Raw genomic sequence first — 27,583 nt, 5'->3', positions numbered from 1 at the left:
CTCTCTGTAGTAGGAAGGTTGAGACATTAGGGTCACATCTGGTCCCTTCTCCTTGCACACATGCTCCAGATCTGGGCTTCTCCAGAGCTCTGAACTCTTCTCCTCCTTTCCTCAAAAAACACCCATGCCTCTGAAAGCTGTCCAGCTCTTCCATCTTCACACATTGATCCTATCTAAGATGCTACAGCTCCCCACAGAACCAGCTTTGGCTCCTGCAGCCCATGGGAGCTGTGACACCCTGTCACTGCACCCACTTTGGGCATGATTGATTGAAGTAAAGCATCACCGCATGCTAGGGAGAAAGCACTGCATAGGAGGTGCCAGCAAACTCTGCTCTCACCCCCTGCATCTTTGTGCCCAGATACGTCTTCTTGTCTTCTCCAGTGCCCCCTCCCATCACTGTTAACAATGATTTAAAGATCTGTGTCCTGAGAAGCATCTCTGAGCCCCAGGGACAGTTGCAGACATAAATCTGCACATTTTTCTGTGTCCTGTATCTGTCAAATCGGCAAAAGCCAGTAAGGATCTGTGTGTTGGGCTAACATCTTAGATATTTGGGGTGGAATTTTCAATTCTTTTGTTAATCTATAGCTTTGCACTCCCCTTGATTCTCAGACAGCGCTGCTTCCCACTGTGAACTAGGGAGAATGAGCTCTTTCCCTTTATTAGGTGTGTGTGTATAATTAAGGCTCAGCCACTGGCACATGAGCCTCTTCACAGCTGGTGGTGGGGCAACAAAACAGCCCTCCTTCCTCCAGCCTTCCCTCCTCCATCCCTCCTTCCTCACTGCCAGGGAGGCTCCTTCCCTCCCAATGAGCAGCCACTGCTCTCTGCAGGACACGGAGGTGTGTGGTCACTGCAGGGATCCTGCTCAAAATGTGTGGGCATTGCTCACCCCTCAAAACCTCCCAGGGCTCTTTATCCCCTGGGATGGGACCAGAGTGTGGGACTGTCCCTGGAGCAACCAGCATGGGCAGCTCCCAGTCTGTCCCAGTTCCCACTTGTGGCACAGGAAGAAATTTTGGGAGTGGGTAAATGGGCAGGAAAGGAGGGGGAGCTGTCATCATCCCCCCATCCCTTCTCCCAGCACTCTGCCAGGAATTGGCAGGGCCACACACAAGCATATGCTGCTGGCAGGAGGGGGCCAGTGGCACTGGAGAAGCTGTGCCATGGTTACCTCCTGAATCATCACCCCTTTTGGGCTCCTGGCTTATGATGAGCTGAGTATTCCTCTTTCCCTCACTTGGCTTTCTGTTGCCAGACTTTGAAGATGTCTAAAAGCAGGTGAGAGGAATCCCACCTGCACTCTGTGCTTTTCCCACAGCCTCTCTGGTACAGCAGCATGGAGCAATGATCTCGTCTGCAAAAGCAGATTTTTAACTCCTTTACCCAGATTAGAGCCGACCAATAAATCAAACATGGTGGAAATTCTCCTCCTGACACTAATGGGATCAGAATCAAGCCTGGAAATTTGGCAGCATTTCTTGCTTCATTAAATAAACCACTCTTGGTTGAGGGTATGTTGCAAACACAGTCAAGATTTGTTATGTTACAGAGAACTTTTGAGCTGACAGCCCAGGGAAGCCAGTCAGGCAGAAATAACAGGCACACATACAGATGCACAGATGTACAACCACTTTCTTCCTCCAGAATGCAGAACTGTTTTTCTTGGCATGGAAAACACTCTACAAGAGGAAAATATTGCTATCAGCAACATCTAAATGCACAGAACTCAACTCTGATTAATTCTTTATTCCATTTTGCCCACGTTAGCTAAAATCTGGCTCTGACTCAGTTCAGGGGTGTTGGTATGGCCAGTGGAGCCCTGATTGCTAAATGAGTGTGGGTTGGCTGCCCTGTGCTGAGAACATGGGCTCGTGCCTTTGTGTCAGAGACTTCCACAGCCCAGGAGAGCCGGAGCTGCTGCACACAAGGGCTGGGGGTGCCAGGGACATCACTGTGGGACTGAGATGGTGCACAGGTCCCTGTTGGGGACCCCATGGCCATAACATGAGGGCCCTCAGGCCCAGGCGAGGTGTGAAGACCATGTGTGAAGCTGGAGGAGAAGCAGTGAGAGCAGGAGGCTCCCGCAGGCCTTGGCTCCCCATTGCTCCAGGCACCCAACACTAGGACTTTGTGGAGCATCTTTTGCAGCGTGGTGGGAGGCTGCAGTGTGCACACAAAAAGGGATGAGTCACTCAGGTCACTAACGAAAGGTCACAGCATCCTCAGATTCTGTGAGAGGCATTTATTTATTCAGCAAAACAATTTCATTGCTAAAGTACCTTTGGCTGCAGTGACAACAGACCTGACAGGTTATCCTATTTACCAAGGATATTGATCAGACTGGGAGGAAAGAGTAGATGCAATTATCCAGGTGAACTGGGAAAAATGGTAAATAAACCTGCCACTGGGGTGCTGTTGGTGAAAATTGTAATAAAAGAGAAAAATCTGAGTCTTCGTCTATACTACGTGGAGCGTTCTGGCATCCGAGAGACCAACAGCTTGTGCAGAAGAGCAAGTGACACAAATAGAACAACACTTAGCGTGCCTGTGTGAAGCCATCAGTCTAATACTACTCCTGCAGCGCATGCAGTTATAAATAGGTGATGCCGTGCAGCGTGGGACCTGGGGAGCGTGTGAGCCGAGGAAGGCTCGGCCAGCTCCCGGCCGCGGCGCTGCGCCGCTCCCAGCCCCGACGCGCATTTGTATGTGCGCTACAGAGCGACTGCGGCTGCACCCTGCGGGCACAGATTTGTTCTGGAGGACTCGCCGAGCCCTCCGGGCTTAAAAGAGTTGTGCCATTTTTTACCCCATTCCTCTAAATATCCCCCCGCAGCAAGCCCTCCTTGCCCCGGATCGCCAGCACAGGAGCAGGGCAGTGAGAAAGCCCCGGGAGCTGCTCAGTGCACCGCGGCCTGGTGCTGCCTCCTCAGCACCCTGGGAGGAAGATATCATTTGAATTTTGCCCAACACCTCCACTCTGTCATGAACAGGAGACATTCAGGTCCAGTCTGGCTCCCTGAAGAGCCCTTCGTGCCAACACACAGCCCAGCCAGAGTGAAATTCTTCTGCTTGTTTGGGCTTATGGGCAAAAAGTTTACCCTAAGAAGCATCAGAGAGCTCCCAGGCTTCCCAGAGGCACCACAACTCCTCCTTGGAGAGGCTGCTTCCATGCTGTGCTGAGGACATCCAAGGACAGGAGACAGATTAACTCTGTCCTGGCAGCCTTTGCTCGGATGCAGAGGTGTTGCTCCCTTTTGCTGATCTAGAATACATTTTAAAGAGTCATGTGTTCTTTCAACAATGGCTTGACTTGTGGGAGAGTAAGGAACACCAAAAGTGTGCCAAACCCACCACAGCTCCCAGTCTGGTCTTACCAGCAGAGCCCACCCTGCGGCACCTCTGTGTCTCCAGGCCAGGCAGTGGGGAGACAGTCCCATGGCAATGGGAAGCTGCTGGCATGGAGGAGAGCTCAGGGGTAGGTTCACTGGTGGGGATGCCAAGATCCCTTCTCACTGAATGAAGTGTTACTTGGTTTGAAGGCAAAAATCCCCCTTTGAAAGCACATAGTGCTGGTCACACAGTGCCATGCTGAGAGCCTAGAGGAGATGGGGATGCAGTTCCCTTGGGATGCAACTCATCCAGGAGCCTGGGGCTGTCCAAGAGCCCAGCAGGTCTGCAATACCCATCATGAGATGCTGCATCTTCCTCAGGGCTGTTGGAGGAAAGAATTTTTCTGTGTGCAAAGCTGAAACAACAGAACCAGCCCTGTAGCCACTATCCCACTGCACTGAGCTGGGATGTGGGACAAGCTCAGGCAGGGTGCCCCAGGGCAGACACCAGCTGCACAAGGAGCACAGTGAGCGAGCTGAAATATTATTTTCCTTTCCAGCGGGGCATGGAGGAGCAGAGGGTGGCCCATGGATAAACAGCAGACTCAGCCTGGGAGTACGGGACACATCCTCTCCCAAAGGCACAGCACGGGGATGAGTGCTGGACTTGCAGCCACACCAGCATGTACCAGTCCCAGCCTGAGGGGAGTTCTTATCTGCCTCCATGAAGGGGGCTGTTCACATGTGGGTCACAAGCCAGAAACCCCAAAATGGCCATGCTCTGAGTCTGTGCCTGATCCTGTGTGGAGATGCCCAGGGGATACCCAGAGCATCACCTCCTGTCACTGCTCAGCGCCTCAGCTCCCACCTCAAGAGACTCTCAAACGGGACCCAAAAGTCAGTTAAATATTTCAGAACACAGAGAAGCCTCTGGTTTATTGTTCCATTTACCTCAGGTGGTCTGCCTGCCTCCAAAAAAGCCTACTGTTAATTTAATTCCCTCTAACTGATTCATGGCAGATTTGGTGTCCCAACGCCTGGAACAGCTGTGATTCCTGTGGCACCATTTGCTGTGTCCCAGGGACACCACACAGCTCCTGAGCATGGCTGGAAAGAAAGGGCCAGGGCGGGAGCAGGGGACAAGCAGCTGGGCCAGGCAAACACAGGGACATTTTTGCATTTGCAATTCGGAGAGGATGTGTCTTATCTCCCTAATTAGTCCTTCCAGAGAAGAGCCTGGAGAGAACCAACCGGAAACCCTTTGTATATAAACAAGACTTAGTAAAATCTGCAGGTTTAAGGTGGAGGAAGAAATAAGTCCCTAATACGGTGCTTACACTGCAAGAGAAAACAAATATTTCATTTTGTTCCGTTCATTCCCCACTGGGAACCTGCTGTGCTCTCAGGCATGGGCAGCAGGAACATTTTCACGGGGCATTTACAGCTCCCTTGGCTGGGAAATCGCTTGTGGCCCCAAACCCAGAGCCATTCTGGCCAGTGGAGTGTGGGACCAGCCACGGAGCATTGCTGGCAGGGGAAGAAAAATGAACCTTGGAGGAATCAAACCCTGCACCAAAATAAGTCGGTGCCTGGCTGGGAAGCTCAATCAACCTCTCAGCACCGGTTTTTCAGAGGAAAACAGGAAAGGACATCTTGAGTTTTACTAATAAATGCACTTTACTCCAGTTGAAGTCCTGGGGCCGATTTGCTTCCTAGCGGGTTATTTTTAGCATCGAAAGGAGCCATTTGCTGTAAACCGTCTGCTCGGGAGCGGAGCGCGGGGGCCGCAGACGGGACTGCGGCAGTGACCGGCCCGGCTGCCCCACGGCCCTGTCCCACCCGGAGCGGGGCTCAGCTCGCCCATGGGGCACGACCCACCTCCGTTCCTCCCTGAAGCACATCCAGGCAGGCACAGGCACTGCCTCCTGCCCCACCAGCCCACGGTGGGGGGCACCTTGGGGAGGGAGGTGCCATGGGATCCGGGGGACCCGGTTAACGCACCCACCGTGCGGGCAGACGCCTTTGGCACTGAGGCCACCCGGTGCTCACCGCCTGGCAGACAGCAAACAGCATGGGAGAGCCCATCCCTCCCCCTGGGGCGTCCCACAGGATCCCTGCAGCTGTTCAGGACCTTTCCAATCCCTGCAGTGCAGTGGTACCATGGCGTGGGCTGCCTCGTAGGACAGGGGCGAAGCTGTCACCGGGGAAGCCTCTGAAAGAGCCTCACATACTTGTAATTCCTTCCCAGACCCTTTGTACCCACCACCCCTGACCTTCCTGGCAGTCCCACAGACTGTGATGCAGGACAGTAATTTATAGCATCGTGATGCTGCCACCTGGGATCAGGCCCTGGGGCCACGTTCCTGTGCTGAGTCTGTGGTGGTGGTTGTGGCAGCTCATCTCCAGATTCACCTTGCCCAGATTGGGACCCTTCTCCAGACACACTCCCAAAGTCTCTCTCCTTCATCACTAGGATCCAGGGTCTCCTGGCAGAAACCAGTCCACCCTGGCACCAGCAGCAGCACCACAGAGCCTCCCACCTCCAAAACCCAATCCAAGCTGGCTGACAGCTTTAACAGGCTCTCTGCAAATATTCCCACAAGCTTTTAAGTAGAGGCATTATGATTTTATCTTATTATTTTATAATTAAAGCCAAGATCCTCAAACAAAATAAATGAACCCACTAAAGCGTCCAAGACCAAGAACTTGCTAAAGCAGAGCAGCACCTCTCCTGTTTGGTTGTGGTCCAGGCGCTTTATGGCAGGTACTTTGTGCCTGGCTGATGTTCAGCTGACAGCTTTCCAAGCATATAAAAAACTTATTAGGCTGAAAATAGAGCTTGTGACCATAAACTGTCAAGACCACTGTCAGCATTTCCAGCCCAGGTCTGCTTTGTGTACAACCACTGGCAGATCAGGCTGCTGGGCTGGGAGGATGGGGCTGTGTGTCCCCTCATAGGACCCATTTTGGATAGGAAGGGTAGCTGGGAAAGGCTTCCTAATGAGCTCTGGGGTATTAGGAGGTGGCATGGTGAGGTTTAGCATGGCTGGTACTGGGCAAGGTGGTTGAAGAGTCATACATGGAACTGTGTCCACCTGCTCTGGAGTTGGAAACCTGGAAGTCACATCCATTGGAGACTGTGCAGAGGCAATCTGCGTTTACAACCAGTTTATATCCAATGCTTCATCAGTTCCCTTGCTGAGCTCCCAGATCACAATGCAGAGCAAACTGCCTGCAGCCATCTGAGCTACAAAGAGCCCAGGAGGGAGGCAGCGGGAATTCTCCGAGCAGAGAGAAAGCCTTGAGGTTCCTGAGCCTGCAGGAGCTCTGAGCATGGCCAAAGGACAGATCCGAGGCAGCTCTGGTGTGCAGGAGGATGTTTTACAGGATGATTTGTGGAGCCTTGGGACAGAAGCAAACACATCCAGCCGGGATCCAATCAGGGATGCTGTGTCTGCAGAGGAAGGCATTGCCACAGCCCTTCACACAGACAGGAGGGATCACTCCCTGTGCCCAGCTCACAGTGCTACCTGGCTGGGGGCAGCCTAGCAGTGCCTGGAGTCTGCTGTGGTTTTAAGGACATCATCTGGGCAGCTGCAGCTGGTTATTCATACCCCAATACCTAATGCTTTCTAGAAATTAACTAATCTGTTACTTTAGAAATACCCTGTGGCTTTGCCAGGCTATCTATAATCTAAGTATTAAATGGCATTAAAGCTAGAATAGCTGATGCTTTTACTAAGGCAAACAGAAACATCAGTTTGGTGTTTAAAAACAACCAAAAGAAGCAGAGTACATCAGGATGGTCCCCAAGCCCTCAGGGAGCTGGAACACCTTGCAGCTGAAACCAGGAAAGGGGCTGACACCTGATGGGATGTGGGATTGACTCAAGCAGACCCACACAACTGGTCCCTGTTTAGTGCTTTTTGTCTGAGACTGCTAAGCAGCTTTGCTTATTTCAATCCATTAGAACTAGAAAAGCTTTTTAATAAACTCCCTGCCAGCCTGGAATTAGTAGATGTGGGCCAATTAGACACATTAATTAGGCACTGGTTTAAACACAGATGAGGTTTGACTTTGTTTACCAACCTCAGAGGAAGCAGCTTCTCAAAGTTCACCTCCAAAGGACTGGAAAAAAGGCACATTTTCCCCCAGTCACAAGCACCTCCCCATACAAACACAGCATTTGGATTTACGTTTTATTTTCAGAGCTCCTGCTTTTTCTTTGCCTCCCCATGCAATAAAAATGAGACATTTAATCTCATAATGTAACTTCTCACTGAAAATCAATGATAAAGTACATTATGTTGCCTGCCCTGAACCCACGGCTCCAGCTTGACCTTCCTCAAGCAGAGTGAAGTTCAGGGAAACACAAAGGTTGAACTTATGGCTTCCCAGCAGGAAAGTGTGAAACTTCCCCGTGCCTCAGGAGGAATGGGACAGGATGGCCCTCCACACCAGCCATCTGACACAGTTTGGTGTCACTCATGCCCTGTGATCACTGCAGGCAGAAAAAAGCAGTGTGTGAGCAGTGAGAGGCAGAGCAGGCTGAGTCCAGCCTTAATTTTGAAGCCTCCATTCCCACTCCAAACACAGTCCTGGTTTGTTACTGGGGGAGGGTTCTCATTAGGAGATGGATCCTGCTATCCTTTTTCCTGCTGAGCAGCATTTATTCCACAGGGGCCTCTGACCTGCATGGGGTCAAAGCAAGCCCCAAAAGGAGAACCCAGTGACATCCCAATCTCTGTAACTCCCAGTGCAGCAGGGAAAGGCTATGCTGAGGGAAGACCTGTGTCCCAAGACACTGCAAAGTAAGGATTTCTTCTGGCATCAGGAGAAGACCTTGGAACCAGCCAAGGTCAGCCCAGTGCAAGCCCCAAAGAGAACAGGGCTAGCCGAAGGGAGCACTGAGAGGTGCTCATACTGTGACAGCAGAGATGTTCCCCCTGTTCCCAGTGTCCCCAGCCCCAGGGAGGGGGAGATGCTACCCAAAGACCCTTCCCTGTGTAGGCAGCACCTTGGGAAGGCTGTGCTGTACTATCTCTGCCCGAGCTCTGCTGGCTCTCATCACCAACAAGGGTTTGGAAAAAAACTGTGCAGGATTTAGTTCATGATCAGCTGAGATTGATGCTGCTCCTAAAGGAAACAGGGCAAGCACCTTGTGCCTATTTTCACCCACGGTGGAGAGCATCTCCCAGGGTTTTCCATGCTGGAACCTACCATGGCATGTTGGTCCAACATCTGCATAGAGCAGTTTGCTTTCAATAACAGGCTACAGCATCAGCTTAACCCTCCAAATATCACTCCAGGACCCCAGAATTTGATCTGCAAGGCACTGGAGGTCCCAGAACGCCTCCTAAAAGATGTGTGACAGGCACCCAGAGATGCAATCATCGAAAGATTTCCTTCCTCTCTAATGGAACCAACAGAAGCTTAGTTAGCAGCTCTGGCTCCTGTCACCAAGGTGGGATGTCATTGCTGACCAGTGGAAAAAATTACCAGCACCAGGTGAAGTGCATCTTCTCGAGCAGGAGGCCCCCACGCATCTTTGGGGTCGGAGGTTTGGCAGCATCCCAGGCCTTGTTAGCAGGGCTGGAAGCACACCACGGAGAACACAAACCAGACACATTCCTCCAGTGGAGGCTCTGCCACATGATTTAGGAGGCTGCAAGCACTGTGATGCTGAGCAGCAAACCGACAGCTTGTGCTGCTCCTGATGGATGCCGGAGTCTATTTTTTCTTCAATAACAACTTTCACTAATGGTGCTGGCACGGAGGCTCAGCAAGGAGGAGGGAAGTGGCAAGTGGCCAGGGTGAAAAAGAGTTCACAATTACAGTAGGCAAGGCCACTGCGTCCCTTGGGCTGGCCATGGAAATGCTGAGGGCAGTGATGGAAGGGGCTCTAGGAGAGCATTGAGTCATCTTCTCCTTCAGCAGAGCACCCACTGTACCCAGAGCATTTTCAGCAGACACCCAGACATCTGCTTATCTTATTTTTAAACTCTTCAAGTGATGGGGTGCCACAATCTCCCCCAGAAGTCTGTTCCAGTGTTTCACTATCTTCATGGGTCAAAAGTTTTTCTTATGTCCAGTTCAAACCTTCATTGCTGCAATTAAATCTCAAGGCATCTTGTCCTCTCCAGAGAGAGAAGCAAGATGGATGAAGAGGGATGTTGTTTTTTTCACTTCTGTGTTTTATTCTCAGCCAAAAGAAGAAGAGTTTATTTTCCTGAAAGAGATACTATCTCCTGCAACACACAACTCAGAAGTATCTTTCTATTTTTAAAAGTGAAGTATAGGCGTTATGTAAAAGCTATGGAAACCAGCAAAGAGAAACAGGGTCTTCAGTTTGTGGGCTCTGCCTCCTACCACAGCTAATTTCCCTGCTTCTTGGGGCTGACCTGGGCTGTCCACAGCACATCAGTGCAGAGAGGCTGAGCTCACTGCCCCCCACACCAGCACAGGGTGGACAGGCCCCACATCCCCTGTGCCTGCAGTCTCTCACCAATGTGCCAAAGAAGGCGGCAGAAACACTGAATCTGTTTTTTTTCCTTTCTGCCTTCTTAAAACAGCACTGGACACGACAGGCCAGACTCTCTGCTCTGGTAACCAGCTGGGAAACGGATGACACAGATAACGCAGACAGATAACACAGCTAACACAGACAAATAACACAGTTAACACGGATAGATAACACAGATAACACAGATAGATAACACTGGTGACACAGCACAGATAGATAACACAGACAACAAAGATAACACAGTTAACACAGATAGATAACACAGGTAACACAGATAGATTACACAGGTAACACAAATATATTACACAGGTAACACCGGTAACAGTGTTCCTCAGTGCCATGGGCGTGAAGCGGCCCAGAACTGTGCAGAGCAGCAGGAGCGAGGGCTGCCCGCGCAGGGATGGTACCACAGGGTACTTTGGGACAGCCACACAGCCTCAAAGGCCCCTGCTTTTGGGAGGGCAGGCCAAGAGAGTGTAGGCATGGGAAACTCCTCCGGCCTGGGAGCATCCAGGGGCAGCTTCGAGAAAGGGGGCTGTTACTGCTGTCACTGTCACGAGGATGAACCGTGGCCTCGCTAGGGCTCACCTGCAGCCGGGCACTGCCAGCGCTGCCCGGGGCTGCCAGGCAGGGAGGGCTCGGAGCACACCGGAGCCAGCCTAGGTGTGAACGCGAGCCGGAGCCCGCAGGAGCCGGAGCCCGGGACGGGCAGGAGGCGCTGCGCGGTGCCCGGCCTCGGTGCGCGGTGCGCGGTGCGCGGTGCGCGGTGCCCGGGCTCGGTGCGCGGTGCGGGGTGAGCCGTGCGCGGTGCGCGGTGCGCGGTGCGCGGCGGTGCGCGGGGGGCGGTGCGCGGCCGGGGGGTGCGCGGGGGGCGGGCGGGGGGGCGGCGGCCGCCGGGGCCATGCGGAGCCCGGGCTGAGCGCGGCGGCCGCCCCTTCGCCATGAAGCGGCAGAACCTGCGCACGGCCGCGCTCATCCTCTGCATCTTCTCCTACCTGCTGGTGGGCGCCGCGGTCTTCGATGCGCTGGAGTCGGAGGCGGAGAGCGGCCGCAAGCGGCTGCTGGAGCAGAAGCGCGGGGAGCTGCGGGAGGAAGTACCGCTTCTCCGCCGACGACTACCGGGAGCTGGAGCGGCTGTGCTGCAGGCCGAGCCGCACCGCGCCGGCCGCCAGTGGAAGTTCGCCGGCTCCTTTTACTTCGCCATCACGGTCATCACCACCATCGGTGAGTGCGGGCAGCCCGGCCGGCGCGCCCGGCATCCTTCCATCCCTGAAGCTCTGCACCCCGCGTCCCTCCATCCCAATCTCCCTACACCCCGTGTCCCTCCATCCCTGCCTTCCATCTCCCTCCATCCCCACGCCCCTGCATCCCATGTCCCCCCATCTCCATGTTCCTGCGTCCCATCCTCCTCCAGCCCCACACTTCCAGTACCCCGGGGAGCTCCAGGACAGCTTGGAGGGTGCCCGCATGGCAGAGGCAGGTCTCACCCTTGCAAGGCTGGGACATCTCTTCAGGCCACCCCGAGCTGACCCTGTGGGGCTCCCAGTGCCCACTGCAGGCGAGGCTACCACGGGCAGGCTGGGGCCACCCTGTTCTGGGGTGCTGCTATGGCTGGGGCACCACGAGACACGATATTGTCCCCACGGAGGCAGCAGCTTGCGGAGCTTCTGCGGGAACCTTTGGAGCAGGCAGCTGCCAAAGTTGGCGGCGGTGTGGGAGGGCAGAGGTGGGGGACATATCGGTCCCCGGCGCTGGCTGTAGCCAGTGAGCTGGGTCAAGAGCTGGGCAAGAATTGTTGGCTTCTTTGCTGGCTCAAAACTCTGGATGTTTGGCTGTGTGAGACCTGCTTCACGGAGCCAAGAGAGCCACAAGCCACTGCCCGAGGCTCTGCCTGCACAAAAACCTGCAGAGAGATGGATGTCAGCTTGGAGGGGAGCGATTGAATCGCATTAAACTCCTGTGTAGACCCGCTTATCCACACTGGAGCCCAGAACCTTGGTTTGTCCACTTCAATTTTGCAAGAGAATGGAACTAAATTGAATGAAGGTTGCCTTAATTTAGGTGAAAATAGCCACATGGGAGTTGAGCATTGTTTAATTAATCCACTTTGATTAATCCATGTACCCTTAGCATCCCGTGGGGTAGACAGGGATCCTGTGCTCGTGTCACTGCTTGTGCTGGGGTTTCGGTCAGCAGATGTGTTTTGGAGGCAGGAATCCTGAGGCTGAATCCTGCCCTGGCACAGCCAGCAGCTGCCTACTGTTCTTCAGGACAGGACTTAGCCTTACCAAAGGGCTTGGGATGGTTGAAATACTTCCGGTAGCTGGAAGCATCGTCCCTCAGGACAAGGGTTGGTGGGATCAACTGCACTGTGTTACCAGAGGACAAGAGGTGGCAGAGGGACGGGTATCCTGCAGGCCCTGCCTGGGGTCTCCATGTGCTCCCATGGGATGAGGTGTGGGGTTTGTGCAGCTGGGAACACACATGGCCAGCAAACCACGGTGGGCTCAGGGCACGGCTCAGGTCAGACCCCAGCAGGAAGGAAAGACGAATGGCTTCAGCAAAAATCCCCTTCATCACCTGGCAGGTTATAGCTTCATTTACATGATTTTCCTGTTGGCTGTGACAAACAATGGCTGTGCTTATCACACAACCTGTGTGCTAATTTCAGCCCAGGTGCCATATTTCTAAAACACTGGCATGTCAGATCTCTTTATATTGGGCTGTGCTCCAAATCTCAGTTTTAACATTATTGTAGCTGTGTTTACTCTAATTCCCTTTGTCATTTTGAAACCATCAGTCAAACACTCCTTCAGCAGTCTCTCAAGGTATAACAATTGTTTTTCCACTTACAGCTCTTCTGGATCATTATATTTACCTCCTCATTGCTGTCATTGTATTATCTTGTAGCCTGGGACCTGGTGATTGCACTCGGTTATTAAGCTTGGATCTGACTGGGAGGTTTTGCTACTGCAGTCTCCTGTCTGCTCTCTATTTCATGAAATGTGGCATGCAGGCATTAAATTCATCATTTTTTGTTGTGTGAATTTGTGAACAGAGAGAGCAATTAGAAGCTGGTCCCTTGCTGCCTGCTTGCAGTCCAGAGCACAGCATGGTGAAGGATAATGCTGTCATCAGCCCCTCAGCCCTGTCCCATGCAGGAGTTTCCTGGAGCAGGAGGTGTGCTCAGGAGCCCAGGATAACATGGTTATCCTCCTCTAGCCCTTCCATCACTGGGTGCTGCAGCTTCCCCAAGTGTCCTGGAAATCCAGGGGCAGCAAGGACTGAGGTGAAGCCAAGTCACAGCTTAGAACAAGACTGTGGGGTAACAAGAGGGTGTTTTTCCCCATGTTCTCCATGCAAAAGTCACACAAATTCCTGCAGAAAGTGAAAATACAAATAGCTGTTTGTGAAAGGCCTGGCAGCAGCGCAGGAAGGAGCTGGCGCTGTCCTGCAGGCGCCTTCAGAAGGGAAGTTTCAGGCCCTAGCAGTTTCTTGTAAAAGCAACTCAAAAGAAAGGCTCAGATGCCTTTGGATGCCTTTGGATGCTGTTACTCCCCATGCCATGTGACTCCCTTGCACTGAGTTCGTTACTCATCCGCTGAGGTCAGGGGCCACCGATTTCTTCTAAGCTGCTGTAATTGAGGTGGGCACAGAATCGCTGGAGTCCGGAAGATTGCAGTGAATACCTCACAGTATAATTGTGTGTGTCCTTGAGTCACAGCTCTGAAACTTGGGCCAAGGTGGAGAAATTAAATCTCAGAAGGCGTTCAAGGAGAACCTTGTCCTCCTGGAGCTCCTTGTCCCCAGGAAAAGGGCTGACAGGGCTGCGGTGCCATAAATGCTCCCTACCCTGCATCTAAAACAGCACAGCCCCTCCTCCCCAGCGGTCTGGCGGTGCTTTAGGTCTGGATCTTAGTGACACGGGAGTAAATCTGGAGGGGGTCTGCAGAAGTCCTTCCAGCTGCCCCTGTGGGGACTGTACCTATAGCACAGGGTCGCTCTAGCTCCTGTCCAACCGGCCACACAGCAAGTGCTCATAGAGCTGAGACTCAAATGGGCATGTGACATTGGATGGCTTGGGAGGAGGAGCAGGTGACAGGGGAGGTGGCAATGCCCCTGCAAGGGCAGTTGTGGATAGTCCTGGCTGGGTGTGTACCTCCTCACAGGGTGATCTGACACTGTTGGTCTCAGCATCTTGCAGAGCCTCTGTTCCCCCTCGCCGTGGGGTTCAGGTTACCCTGCACACCTGCCACTGGCACGGCATCATGGCCTCTGAAGTGTTTGTGAGCTGCAGGAGGCTTGCAAGCCCCAGTCCAGCTCTAGGCCTCCTCCTGGCATCTGTGACATTGGGGGCTATCAAGAGGGTACCTTTTCTCTTTAGAGGTCAAATGAGGTTCTGCCTATGCGATACTGCAACGTGCCGTCATCCCAAAGGATGTGGCATCCCATGGCTCCGTTAGCATTGCCTACGGATCTGTTACTGAATCATTTTCCAGGCTTCCCCCCATTTTTCTACTGCTCCTCTTGGTCACAGGGCAGCCTTGCTGGAAACCCCAGTGAAGGCTTGACGCCACCTTTCCTCTTTCCTGTGTCCTTCACAGGTTATGGGCACGCTGCTCCCGGCACGGACGCTGGCAAAGTCTTCTGCATGTTCTACGCCATCCTGGGCATCCCCCTGACGCTGGTCATGTTCCAGAGCCTGGGGGAGCGCATGAACACTGTCGTGCGGCTGCTGCTCAAGAAGATCAAGAAGTGTCTGGGCATGAGGACAACCCACGTCTCCATGGAGAACATGGTCCTAGTGGGCTTTCTGTCCTGCATGGGCACCCTGTGCATCGGCGCCGCAGCCTTCTCTTATTTTGAGGGCTGGACTTTCTTCCATGCCTATTACTACTGCTTCATAACCTTGACCACTATTGGCTTTGGAGACTTTGTGGCTCTGCAGAAGAACGAGGCTTTGCAGAAGAAGCCCCCATATGTGGCTTTCAGCTTCATGTACATCCTGGTGGGCCTGACTGTCATCGGTGCCTTTCTCAACCTCGTGGTGCTGCGGTTCCTGACGATGAACTCGGAGGACGAGCGGCGGGATGCCGAAGAGCGAGCCTCGCTGAGGAGAGCCCGCAACAACATCCACCTCAAGCCCAAAGAGGACAACCGCAGCAGCAATGCCATTTTCCTCCCTGCGGAGGACAGGACGAGCCAGATGAACCTGATCCCGCTGGTCCAGGAGGACGCGGAGAGGCAGCGGCGCCAGTCGGCCACCTCTGCGGCCGCGGTGCCGTCCTTCTGCACATGCCTGTGCTACAGACCCCCGGTGTGCGGCAGCCCGGCGCCCTCCCACCCTGAGACCCTGAGCTGCCACACCAACCCTGTGTATTACAACTCCATTTCCTACAAAATCGACGAGGTGTCCCTGAGCACACGGGGTCAGACCGGCTCCTCCCCGGGGAGCACTTTGTCTTCCAATAGCCCTCGCTGCCGGCAGCACCCCCGGCTGCGGAGGAAATCCATCTAGGAGCGCGTGCCGAGCTGTATTCAGCGCTCGAGTCTTACTATGATGATTAATTAAGAACAGAGATGTCAGGTTCTTCTTACTCATTTCTTCTGTTCCTCTCCCTCCCCCCAGCAGGAGCCTCTAAATCCTGTCGGGAAATAATTATTCCTTTTTTGCAGGCACTGAATGACATTGTTCGTTTTTCTTTGCTTTTTCCTCCCGAGTAGGCTCAAGCATTTGGGACTGGTAAGAGCCGCCCCCCCCCCCCACCCCGATGTGAAGCCCAGTGAGCTGTAGGTTTGCTTTCCCAACTCCCTGCTCCCCAAAGGGTGCATTGCTGCCCTCCCACCCTGTCGAACCTTGGCTGTGGCTGCTGCCAGCACATGACTGTTGCTCCATGGGCAGGGCTGCATTTGCTGAGCGTGTCAAAAGCAAAGCCTGTGTGAGCAAGCCCTGCAGGGCTAGGGACCTTTAAGTTGCCCCCTGACACCAGGTGCAGGTAAGTCAGTGCCACACAGTAGGTTTGCAGCTGGTGGGTGGGCAGGGAGAGGTGGGCAGGAGGGAGTGGGCTTTGGTCCTGAAGCTCAGCACATGGGGGCAGCTTCATGGAAGAGCTTAATCTCCTGTGAGCAGCCCTCTGGGTCTGAGCTCAGGTTTGTGGCTGGCTCAGTGCTTTTGGAAGCTGGAGGCCCATGCACTCACCCACTTGCCCACCAGCACACCTTACCTCTTATACCTCACCACCAGGTGTAGGTCCTCCTGGCTGAACTGGCTGGAGGGATGTGTGTCCCATTCCCAGGGGCAGCTGAACTCCTCCAGTCCAGCTCAGCCCAGTCTAGCCCAGCCCCAGGTCTCCTCTGTGCTGAGCCCACACTGTACTAAGGGCAGCCTCAGGGAGAGCCTTCCTGATCTACACAGTCACCTGCAAAGGGCTTGGTCCTAAGGAGATTTTTTTTTTCTTAGCTAAAATCACCCCTTCCTTCCCCACCTTTCCTCCAGCTGGAAACCCAGCAGCTGTGCCAGCTCCTTGCCTCCTCCCAGCCCCTGTGAGCCCATGGGTTTGTGCTTGTTGCTGCTGGGGTTATGTGAGGTGGGGGTGGTCCCACCTCCATGTTCACACCTGGGGATTTGTTACCTCCACAGCCACACCTGGGAGGCTCTTTCCAGCTGGTGACCCCAGTGTGGCCTTTGTCCATCCTGTCTCATCTGCACGAAAGCAGGACTGGGCTCTGACAGTGGTAGGAGCTCCATTTCATTTTTTTTCTCCAATAAGGGACATTTCCACTCTCAGTTCTATCTAAAATACCTCTGAGGGGGTTTTTGTGGAGAAATAGCCCCTTTTCCTGGTGGGGAAAGCATGCAGAGTTGCCAGTATTGGGAAGGTCTCAGGGCAGGCTTTGCTCTCTCCTCCTTTTGTTTAGGGTGGCAGCTTAATAAAAGGTGAATCCATCTGGTGGTGGTTGGTTATTTGTCACGAGGAAGAGCAAAGGGATGTGTCCAAGCCCCAAACTCCAGGCTGGCTCCCTGTGGGCAGGCTGCACAGCCTGGGCACGCAGGCAGGGAGGAGGATGCAGGTGCTTCTGGGCTGGCACCAGGGGCTGGTTTGTGACACCTTCACCTGGGTGCTCCCCAGGGCCCTTTGGGGTGTGTGGCATTCCAGGGGCTGGGGGGTCCAGCAGCTGCCTCGCTTTGCACCAGTGGCCCCAGATCTGCACCAGCTGGGTGAGCCTTGGTTTAAAGAGAAAGGGGGAGGGGGGGGGAGGACAAAGCAAGCTGTGAGCGTGGAGAACAGGCTTAAAAACGAGGCTTTCATTGGCTTCTCAGCTCCTCAGTGTGTTACTTCACGCTGATCCCACCAGCTCAGCCCTTTTGTTGCCATGCCCCATTTCCCCCACTCTCTCCAGTTTTCAGCCCAAGGTTTGGCTGTGCTGTGCTGCCCTTTGCCATCAGAGCTGAGCAGATGGAAGTCTCTCCCTCTTTCCATATTGAGCTTTGGACATCCTCCCAGTGGCCAAGATGGAGCCAGCACCTCTCACCCTCATCCAGCATTGTGGAAAGAAGCAGGCCTTCAATTCCTGCTCAAGTCAGACCTGCATGGTATTGCCCTGGTGAAACCCACCTCTGGCAGAGCTGGAAGCAGGAGAAAACCCCAATCCAGAGGCTGAGCCAGCCTTGTGTTCTCCCTCTGGATTCAGCACGGCACTGCCCAAGCTCAGTGGCTCCATGGTTGTGTCACAGAGCCCACAATGCAGCCCTAGGAAGGCACAGCCTGGCAGAGGCAGCGGGGCTGGTGGTGTGACCTCCACACCCTGCAGGGCAGCGCTGGTGACGAGGTAACAGTGCAGGAAGTTGGGCACCTGCTCTGGTTGCTGCTGCTTCCATGTGGCCTGAGTCTCCAGGCAGCGCTGCTTGGCTGCTCAGTGACAGCCTGAGCCCCATTCTGCTTGGAAAGCTGGTGGGGGTCTGAGGGTGGGAGAGACTGGGCTGCCCCCTGACACTCTAGAGAAACCCTCCTCCTCCCCTTTCCATCACTGCTCCCCCAGGGGCTGTAGCTGGGGCAGGTGGAAAGCTGCCCCTTGGTCTCGCCCTGATGACCTGCAGAGGGATTTGGAGGCATGACAAAAACCTTTCAGAAATTCTTAGTGAACTATGACTTTATGATCCCTCATTCCCACAGGAAAAGGACTTGCAGTAGCTCCCCAGAGAATGCTCCCTGTTCTCACCACCACCTCCTCCCACAGACCCCTCCAGCAGGATCCCCCAGACATTTCCCACCCAAGGGTTCACAGCTCCAGGTCATCCAGGTGGCAGCTGCACACCCAGTAACATCTGAGGGTCTCCTGCCCCTGGGGGTCCCCAGGCTCCCCTTCACCCACACTGGGTATTCCCGACAGCCTGGGCCAGGGGTGGGGTTTTTTTTTCTGCCAGTAGTCTTCACCTCCGGAGTTTCAAAATCACCCTTGAATGGCCAGTGCTGACCATTAAGGGTCTTGGAAAGAAAACAGCAGGAGCTTTGGACAGAGGTGGTGAGCAGAATACACCTGGGAGCAAACTTAGCTCTGTGCCTGGAGATGCCCATGGCCAAATTACATCCAGAAGTGGCTCGGGGAAATGCAGGTTTGAAGCTGGGGCTGATGGAGGGAGCTGGAGTGACAGCCCTTCCACGGAGCACTGGGACACACCAGGCTGAGCTGCTCTCATGCCCTATAGGCACAAGGAGAAAGAAGGGTCCAGCTGAAATCTTAGGCTGAAGACAATAGTGGTGGCAACGGAGAGGGCAGAGACACTCCACAGAAAACCTCCAACACACCGTAGGAAAAAAAAAAAGGTTTTATTATCACCATTATCAACGTTTTCATTAGCTTAACACTGAATTGTAAATCACTCAATCATTACATATTGTCTGAATAAAACCTACAGACAGGAAAAAAGTATAGCAGAATCCTCTCCTGACTACAGACGAGTGGCCGGCGTCCCACCTTCCACCCAAGGCAGCCCAGGCACCTCGCAAGCCACTCGCCACCTGGGCAAGCAGGCTGCCCAGCTCCATTGCCTGTGTTCCCTCTGGCTCCACAGAGATTACATCTCACCAAATGATGTTAAAAAACCTCCAGAAAGTTTTGGAGAGGGTTGCAGAGGCCAAAAAGAGCAGATCTCAGCTGCCCCCACTCCTAGGGAAAAGCAAGGAGTGCAGCACACCTGCAAAGTTACCGGGTTTTGTGGAGCAATTAATGAAGTAAAAAGGTTTAACGTGTGAAAGCAGATTTCCCTACAGTGGCAAGGCCCTGGCAGTGGGGAACAAGGCAGAGCTCCGGCACGGTGGCAGATGGGGTGGGAGCATGGATGGGCTGGGGGTGACCCCATCCCCGAGCAGAGGCCAGCTCTGCCGCACCGCCCCGGGGCTCCCGGCGGGCAGCGTGGGATGGGTGCGTCAGTGCAAAGAGATGCTGGGGGCAGCCTCAGTTCCCTCGGGCTGGAATAAGGCCTCGTGTCGGGAGGGAAGTGGGGACCCATGTAAGGAGCAGAGGGCGCTGGGGAAAGCAAAGGGAAGGTGGAGAAAAGCTTGTTGGGAGCTCCCCTTCTCCCTGGCCAGCACAGAGGCAGCTCCCTGTCTGCTCCTGGGCTGTTGGAAATGGCACATCGTGCCTGCCTGGGCTGCCAAGCCCCTGCAGAAGACCCCTAGCTCCTTCCAAGGATGGGAAAGGAAGGATCCCCTGGAGTTTGAATGTGGGACTGCCACAAAACGTGGGCAGGACACGGGCATCCCTGGTGGGTGGCAGGCCATGGCAGTGCTGCGTGAGGGGGTCTCGGGGGAGGCACTGCATCCCCAGGATGCTCTTTCCATTGTGCAGGGAGCAGCTTGCAGGGAGCAGGAGGAAAACAATCCCAGTGTGGTGAGGCATGGGGAACATGCCTTAAGAGTCACTCTCCAAACCTCACTTTCCCTGGCTCCAAAGCCAAAACCAGTTCCAGGTCAAGAAGATGGAATCACCAAAGCAGAGACCAGTGTGCAGCACTGGGTCAGGAGCAACAGCCCCAAAGGAAAAAACTGCTGAAGGATTTGAAGTTCCAGGCTGGCATTTAGTGGGACCTGAAGCCCCAGTGGGCAGATATCCTAACATCTGGTGCCCAAGCTCTTGCAAATCTTGTGGGATGGCTTCAGCAAGATGTGCCTCAGTCATTCCCTTGGGCTGCTTCTGCTCCCACCACGGCTCAGTGAGTGGAGCTCACAGCTGCCTGGGCACAGTGTGTGCCCACATGGCTTCTCTGCCAGACACAGCCCTTCCCTGCCCACACACAGGGGGCTCAGCCCACATGACATGCCCACAGTAAATGCCAAGGCGGTCCATGGACCTGGCAAAGCTGGGATTAACAATACTGCTTTGGTTGCCATTTTAGCTACCGGAAAGTCACAAAGGGAAAGTCCTTGGGTCGTTGCCTCTGTTTGCTGGTGCTCTGGAAAGGGCTGGTGCAGGGTCCTTCTGTTTCAGCCACTAAAGTGCACAGAACCAAATGCTACAAAGAAACTCTCCCCGGCTCCTCTCCTCCACCAGGGTAAGAGCAGCAACCACGGGGAAGGGAAGGCAGAGGGGGTTTGTCCCATGGGAAGAGCTTGAGGCTCCCCAGGGATGAGTGTGATGCTGCTGCCGTGGGTGAGCAGCTGGGGATGGACGTGCAGCTGCCTGGTCACTGGGGTGTGGCCACTGAGCAGAGGAGCCTGGCAGTGAGAGCTAAAGCCACATTTTGAGAACACCTAATCACTTGCAAACTCCCTGTGGAATTACCATATTCACAGACACACACCTTGGCTGGTGTGCACTGGGGTAAACACAGAAAGGCTTTCACTGATCATTCTCTTTTCACCAATCATCCTCTTTTCTAAATGGTTGGCTCAAATTCGGCAGCTGCAATTTCATTTTAGATGCTCCCTCCAGGTCTCAATATGCCCTGGACTCCTCTACCGATGGCACTTTGCATTTACACGTCTGTCTCTCTCTTTTCAAAGCATTTCACCAAAAACAGGAACTTCCAGCATTTCTTGGGGCTCCCAGCACCACTGGGACCTGCTGCCTGCACAGCCAGCAGCCTGGCAATCTCGAGAACAACACGGACACTTGTCCTGTGAGAAATGCTGGGAGGAATCCACAGGCAATGGACCGGGATGCTGTTTTGAAGCTCTTTTATTCTATGCACTGCATCAATGATGGAGCTGACTTAAAATCCAGTATCCTGACCCTGCCACTTTGGAAAAATCTTTAGACGAGCCCCGCACTAGCAAATTTCTGAAGAAAGGCACAGAACAGCCTGTGCCTGTTTTATACCTTGGTCCCCTGTGATCCCCTGCAAAGGTGCAACCTCTCTGCCTTGGTTGGAATTTTCTAGCAAAATGGACAAATACCACCTATGAAATGGACAAAACTACCCACAGAGCCGTTAAAGAAGAGCAGCCCAATCTGCTGCTCTGAAAAAAACCCTCCCTTTAGCCTGCCCCAGGTATCTCGAGGAAAATAGGCAGCTGTCAGGCAGAACTCAAGTGGCCCCAGAGTGCAAAGGCTTTTTTGCTTTATCAGGGCTACAATGGCAGTGGGAACCATTCTCGTCGAGTTACAAATACTAGATAGCCTAAGAAAAACAGGAGATTGAAACAGTCATGAAGTTTATACTGAAACTATTTCTTACCTCTGCAGTAAGAAGTCACCTACAGCTGTTTCTTTCTTCACCTAAGAGAGATCTCATGTCGATGGGCACAGACACTCACAGAGAAGTCTATAGGATGAATATATCTCACAAGGCAACAGCCCAGTCTTTGTTTTGTACAATCAAAGTTAATACGAATCTTTTTCAAAAGTGATGTTGTTGAGATTGAGGACAATTAGAAACTGTATCAACAATATGTACTACAGCCTGCAAGTCACAATCTGTGCACACCCAATGGAATATATTATTGCTTGGTAGCCTATTAGACTTTGTTTATAAAAAGATTTTTATACAGAGTACAGGATTATGACAAAACTAGCTAAGTAGTTCTCATCTTGAAAATACAACATCGATTCTTTCAACAAAGTAGCTGAGAGTTAATGAACGATTACAAATATTTACTAATAATTTTATGGCCAGTTTGAACAGAATTTCTTGTAGGACTCTTTTCTGGTGTTTATTTACATATGCCTCTTTTCTTTTGGAAAAAAGTTGATAAAATATAACAAGGAACATAGAAATCAAAAGAATGAGTAAACTTCATACCAAGAACATCAAACATTTTTGAAAACACTAAATTATGTTACCTGTTAAAAAACATACATATCATTTTGTCTTTAAAGAAAAATATTTTTCCTGTTTTAAAATATTACCAACAGCATGTAATAAACTAACTTAAAATGAGTTTCATAAAAAAGTTGTCTTGCTGTCTAAACATTGCTAAACATGCTTAGGTTGAGATTCTGTTAACTGCCTCAACATCTTAAAAACAGCTCCTTTATAGGAACTTGTGATATTCATACTCCAGAAGACCTGCAAATTTAGAACAGTACAATGATAAAGGATCCGGTAGCTAGGAACAATAAATATATCTTTTTATTCAAAGCAAGTAATTCTGCAGTGTCCTTTGAAACAATCCATGGCCAAGAAATGCTGGCCCTTACCCTGCCCACAGTGCCTGCAGAGCAAAGGGATGCTCCAGCAGCTCTGGCTGCAGGATGAGGACCCATGGACTGAACTGCAGAGTGAGAACCCTGGGCATCCCAGCTGTGTTGGGGCAAAGGCAAAGAAACATCAGGAGACTGGGAAAGATCACATTTTTTTGCCTGAACAAACCAGGACCAACCATGGTCACAGCTGCTTTTTGCTTAGAGCACAAAGAGGACAAAGCCACATGAGAGGCTGCTCTCCCTGTGTGCAGGGGATTCCCACAGGGGAGAGATCATTCTGCTCTCAGGGATGCTCTCAGCATCAGGATTTCTTTGTTTTCCATAATGCAGGTAACATTTAGGCATTGGCTCTTCATGGTTTTTTTGGCCAGCAATGCTCCCATTACCTTTACAATGTAAAGCTGTAATGTAATGTACAGTTCATGCACAAGGAACAGGGAATCAACCCCGAGTTGGGCAGGTATTTATCTCTCCTCAGTCTCATCCCTCATAATCATTCACCAACCAAAAATACTGTGACCTTTTTTTTTTCCTTTTATTTAAGTCTCCTGCTCTTCCTCTCTCCCTCCCTGACTGTAACCAACAGCAAGACTCAGGTACAGGAAAAGACTCAGCCAGGACTTGCAAAGGGGATAAAAGTTCAGTTTTCAGCTGCTCATCACTCTGGCAAAACGCTGCTTTATACACAACCACACTGGTAATCCAAACTCTCATATCACATCACCTTAGAGAGAAACTGGCCAGCCAAATTTTTTGGGGAAAAGTGGGTTAGGCTTTATAAAAATAGGCTATTCCAAGCCTGAGACTTGTCTTGGATGCTACACTGGGAGTCTTAAATCAATGGACAACTAGAAGAGTTATTTTTTTGACTACAACACACCATGGCCAGTGCAGGAATCATGGGTATGAGTGAAGCAAGAATTTAGACTGTAGGGTACCATGCAACTCCCCTGGCCTCACTCTGTGTCCCATGGGCACTCACAGAAGGGCTCCTGTGAGTCTGCTTTGTGAAGGAAGGTCACCTGCACTTGCCAGTTCATGCGACTGTGCTGTGCTTGGCAGCCAGGGATTACAGTGCTCACTCACTGGGGAGAAACAGGACTTGGAAGTGAGTAAAACAAAAACGAGAAGCACTGGACCACAACCAACCACGTAAAGAATGCAGAAGAAAATAGGATGGAGCAGACTGTGAAACTGCCTCCAAACTACAGAATTGGAGATGTTAACAAAAATAACACAACTAGAACTGTAACTTCTTTATTTTACCCTGACAGTGACTTTTCAGCATGATTAAAACCAGACGGAAGACAGTCCTCGGTGTTAAGGAGTCCTGTGGTAACGGACTTGATCATCACTGAGCCTGCAGAGATTGCAGAGGGGCAGGAAACAGAGACACGTCGCATCTGCCAGGCACACAGGAACTGAGCTTTTCGACAGACAGTCATTAAACAAAGCTTTCTGGGGAAATATTTTTGGCATATATAGTCTCCTACTCCCCATTACAAACTGCAAAAATGCTGCATTTATCTTACTGGACACAGGAAACTCAAGATTAACTTAGCTCTTACTGGTAGATAATGTCCAAACAAAGTACCAATACAAAGGTTTCGGCATAACTTAAGACAGAAGCCCTGTTGCCAGGTCTGGTGTGTACCTGGAGCTCCCCACAGTCCTTTTAAAGTCATAGTTATTAAAAGATCCAGTGCTACAAACCACTAAATCTACCTAATCTATTCTAGTTCATACACATATTGTACAATATTGCCTAGTACTACATACCAAGAGGAAAAGATGCTGACTTGAATTACAGTAAATGTGCTTTTTTTTTAAAAATAAAAATAGAAGAGAGAGTGCCACAACATAGTTTGACCAGCATGCAACAAACTTTCTTCAGCTAATATATAGAAGTTGTCTAATACAATTAGAAAAAATAATTAGTGAGAGGCCAGAGACATATTTGATCAAGGAAATTAAGAGATTTATCTGAAATGTTGAGGCTTTTGTCACTGAAGACTCAAAAAACTAGTCATTCTATGTCCCTTGTCCTCCTTCCCTCTCCTTTATATTATATAATTTTTTACAGATTATTGTAAGGCCTATAATTTTTTGCTTCTATCCTGTAATTTATCTCAAAATAATTTAAAATGCCATAGACAAGCTAGAACCAAAAGCAACTGCTTTTACCATCCACTCAACACTCATGCTTTTACTCTAAAAAAGCTGAGGTCCACATGCAGAAATAAATGCTCAGTATTTCTCTATGACAGGTCAAGAATCTGCTCATTCCTACATGGGACATGGGACCTTCACTTTTAAACCACAACGTAAAACATCTCCAAAAGCTTCTTCTGGGACAGCAGTCATCAAATCCTCATTTAGGAACTAAGACAAAACCTAGCCAAAACAGAGCTATCAACAGAAAACCTTTGGAGATTCTCTGTGATTCTGGATAATTTAATTGTCTGAAGGATTCAGCGCACTTCCTCCAGTACGTGGCTCTGCTGGCAGCAGCTGCCACAGCTCAGCAAATGTGCTTTACTCATTTAATGAACAGAACATACGTGCTGTGAGCACTGTGTCATCACACTCCTCACTCACCACCTCTCTGTACTTTGGGGATCACATCTCCTCTTGCAGGACACTTGACAATGTCTGTGTACTACCGAGACTGCCTAAAGCTTCCCTCTCTCCACAAGGAAAGTTATGGGCTCTCCAGCACCTTCTTCTCAAATGGCAAACTGAGGTTTCTTTCTTCTGCCCCCCCAGAAGCCCCCATTTCCTCTCCCATGGCAGAATAAAACAGTCCTGTTTCAGGTCAGTGCACAGCACAACAGGAAGGGCAGCATCTCCCGCAGATATGTACCAGTACCAAGGAGATGAAGGAAAAAAGCAGGAGATAGAAGACATCATGACTGAAGGATGCACAGCAACAAGTAAGGGAGTCAGCAAATTGCAGAACATCTTATCTGACAATACAAAACACCTCAAGCTGCGAGGGTGATGTTCAGCTCCCACTTCTAGTGTTTTGGGGTTTTTTTCTGAGCAAAACTGCGGTTAATTAGCCTGCTAAACTCGAACTCTGTTTAAACTGTCTGCTCTAAGCAGGCGCTACTTGTTCTCCCACCAAGTATGCTTCATCAGCAGTGTTAGACACGTAATGCAGTAAAGACACTTGCTGGTAATTTGGCACAGTTTGAAAACACAGCAACGACAGTGTTACAGCTAACATGACTCAGTGACAGGGAACTGATTCTAAAGAAAGAGTTGCAGGTTTCTTTCTTCTTCTTCCTCTCAGAAAGAAAGACATTATAAAAAAACCTAATGCTTCCTCTTAAAACTTTCTGTTCCTGCTCTTTTTAGGCCAGACGATGATCTCTGAATTTTTCAGGTACTTTCTTTGAAAGAATTCATATTAGAAATTTCTAAGACAGACAGTTAAGAGAAATTCGTTCCTTACTCCCCGCAAATTCTTTTGAATGCTGCAACTTTCCAGGGTTAATATTGATCTGAAACAAGGGTCCAAGAATGACAGCGAGAGAAGTGAAACAAGAGGTGTATGTCTAATTTGACAACTAGGACTCATGCCCCATGGCACCTCCTCCTCGGACGGAGAGGGCACAGTGCCCTCCCCCTCGTCTTCTGTCTAAGGTCACTGGTTTATCCTCCTCTTCCAGCTCCACAAGAACTGATTGAACATGCATTGCGCTTGAGGTCAGAGTTCCAGCAAACAAAACCTTGACAGCATGTTTAAAAAACAAAAGCAGTTCCCCCTTCCTTACTCACTAAGACCTGTCACAGCAGGGTCCCACTGTGCTCTCCAGGGAAAGCTGTGAGGACTGACGCAGGAGTGGGCCTGTAGTGGGATCTACCATCGAGGAAGTTGGGAAGAGCTTGTACCAGCCGATTGCTAAAGTTGACAAATCCAGTTCCTCCAGGAGAACCCTGGCGACTCCCATGAAGTGCTTGCGCTCCATGCGTCCATAGTTTCCCCAGACTATCACCTTAGGGATAAGAAGGGGGAGCACAATTAATCCTCCAACTTGCACACTCGCTTGGGAAGCACAAGTCTGACCAAGTCTTCTTCTACTCATCCAACTTTCTGGAGCTTTACTACAGCCTAAGAAGACCAGAAATATTTACTCTACCAACAGGTGACATGAAGCTCTGGCTGATACTACTTTTTTATTTTAAGCATGTATTTACAGATCCTAATGTTATCTGATTCTTTTCTTCCCCCACGGAAAAGAGGTGAATGTGCATGTGGATGACACACTGTTTTGCTGGGCAGGGACAGCACCTACACAAAGTATCCTCAGGGCTGCAGTCCAACACCTACAGGTAAAATCTGGTCCTGGCATATAACAGGCCTTGGACACACCAAAAGGTGACCTGGGGGGGGAAGGGCAGGAGGAGCTCCTGATCTGGAAAAATAAACCAATAAAAAAAAGGTGGGCAACAACTTGGGCCAAAAGCCAACAGTTTTAGGAGAAGAGCAGGTTTTAACTTCTGCACATGGAGCTCGTACCACAGGGCAGATGGAGACGAGGCACGGTCACTCACCTGGAGGAAGGGCAGGAACCGGGCGCTGCCAATGGGACCAGTGACATGAGGGGCACATGTGAGTGATATGCAGGGCAAGCAGCACAGCCAGCCAAGAACAGCTCACAGACACAGAGGAAGGGCTAATGAAAGAGCTGGCAGAGGAGCAGGGAAAGCTGAGTCACACTTACGACACGATGGAGACCAGTGGGTGGAAGAACAAATGCAGTGAGGGTCATGGGCTTAGGCATGCTGGAGGTCTGCACGCGGCCAAGTGGCCCTGCGTGGCTCAAGACAAAGGTGACGATTGACTGCAGAGTTAGTCCATGTTCTGAAGAGGAGAGGATGGGTAGGATGAGTTATGATGCCAATTAGTGATCTCTGGCTAATCCTGACAGCTTCTTTCCCTCAACACAACATCACAATTTTCTGTAAAATGAGGTAGGAGAGACAACGAATGTCAACCAAAAACCAAAAATTCACACTCTAGGCCAGCAGGCGATGGAGCAAGACACTGCACAAAGTGGGTTTGGTGACATGG

At 51.4% G+C, this 27,583-nt stretch overlaps 2 protein-coding genes across 2 annotated transcripts in view; one reads left to right on the top strand and one right to left on the bottom strand.

The window, feature by feature from the left end:
- The first annotated feature begins 10,737 nt into the window (after positions 1-10,737).
- KCNK15 (potassium two pore domain channel subfamily K member 15) lies at positions 10,738-16,808 on the top strand. Its single transcript, XM_039563368.1, is given in 4 exon segments — positions 10,738-10,946; positions 10,948-10,990; positions 10,993-11,082; positions 14,463-16,808. Coding segments are annotated over 4 exon segments (1,194 nt in total). The 5' UTR covers positions 10,738-10,799; the 3' UTR covers positions 15,377-16,808.
- Positions 16,809-18,667: 1,859 nt separating this feature from the next.
- RIMS4 (regulating synaptic membrane exocytosis 4) overlaps positions 18,668-27,583 on the bottom strand; it is a 55,452-nt gene continuing 46,536 nt past the window's right edge. The window contains exon 6 of the mRNA XM_039563369.1: positions 18,668-26,504. Within this exon, the coding sequence (XP_039419303.1) occupies positions 26,286-26,504 (219 nt within the window). The 3' untranslated portion in view covers positions 18,668-26,285. The remainder of the gene's footprint in view (positions 26,505-27,583) is intronic.

This window comes from Corvus cornix, chromosome 20 (assembly GCF_000738735.6).
Source record: "Corvus cornix cornix isolate S_Up_H32 chromosome 20, ASM73873v5, whole genome shotgun sequence".
NCBI classification, from domain to species: domain Eukaryota; kingdom Metazoa; phylum Chordata; class Aves; order Passeriformes; family Corvidae; genus Corvus; species Corvus cornix.
The sequence above is the reverse complement of the archived record's forward strand: the minus strand, read 5'-3'. Positions and strand labels throughout refer to the sequence as shown.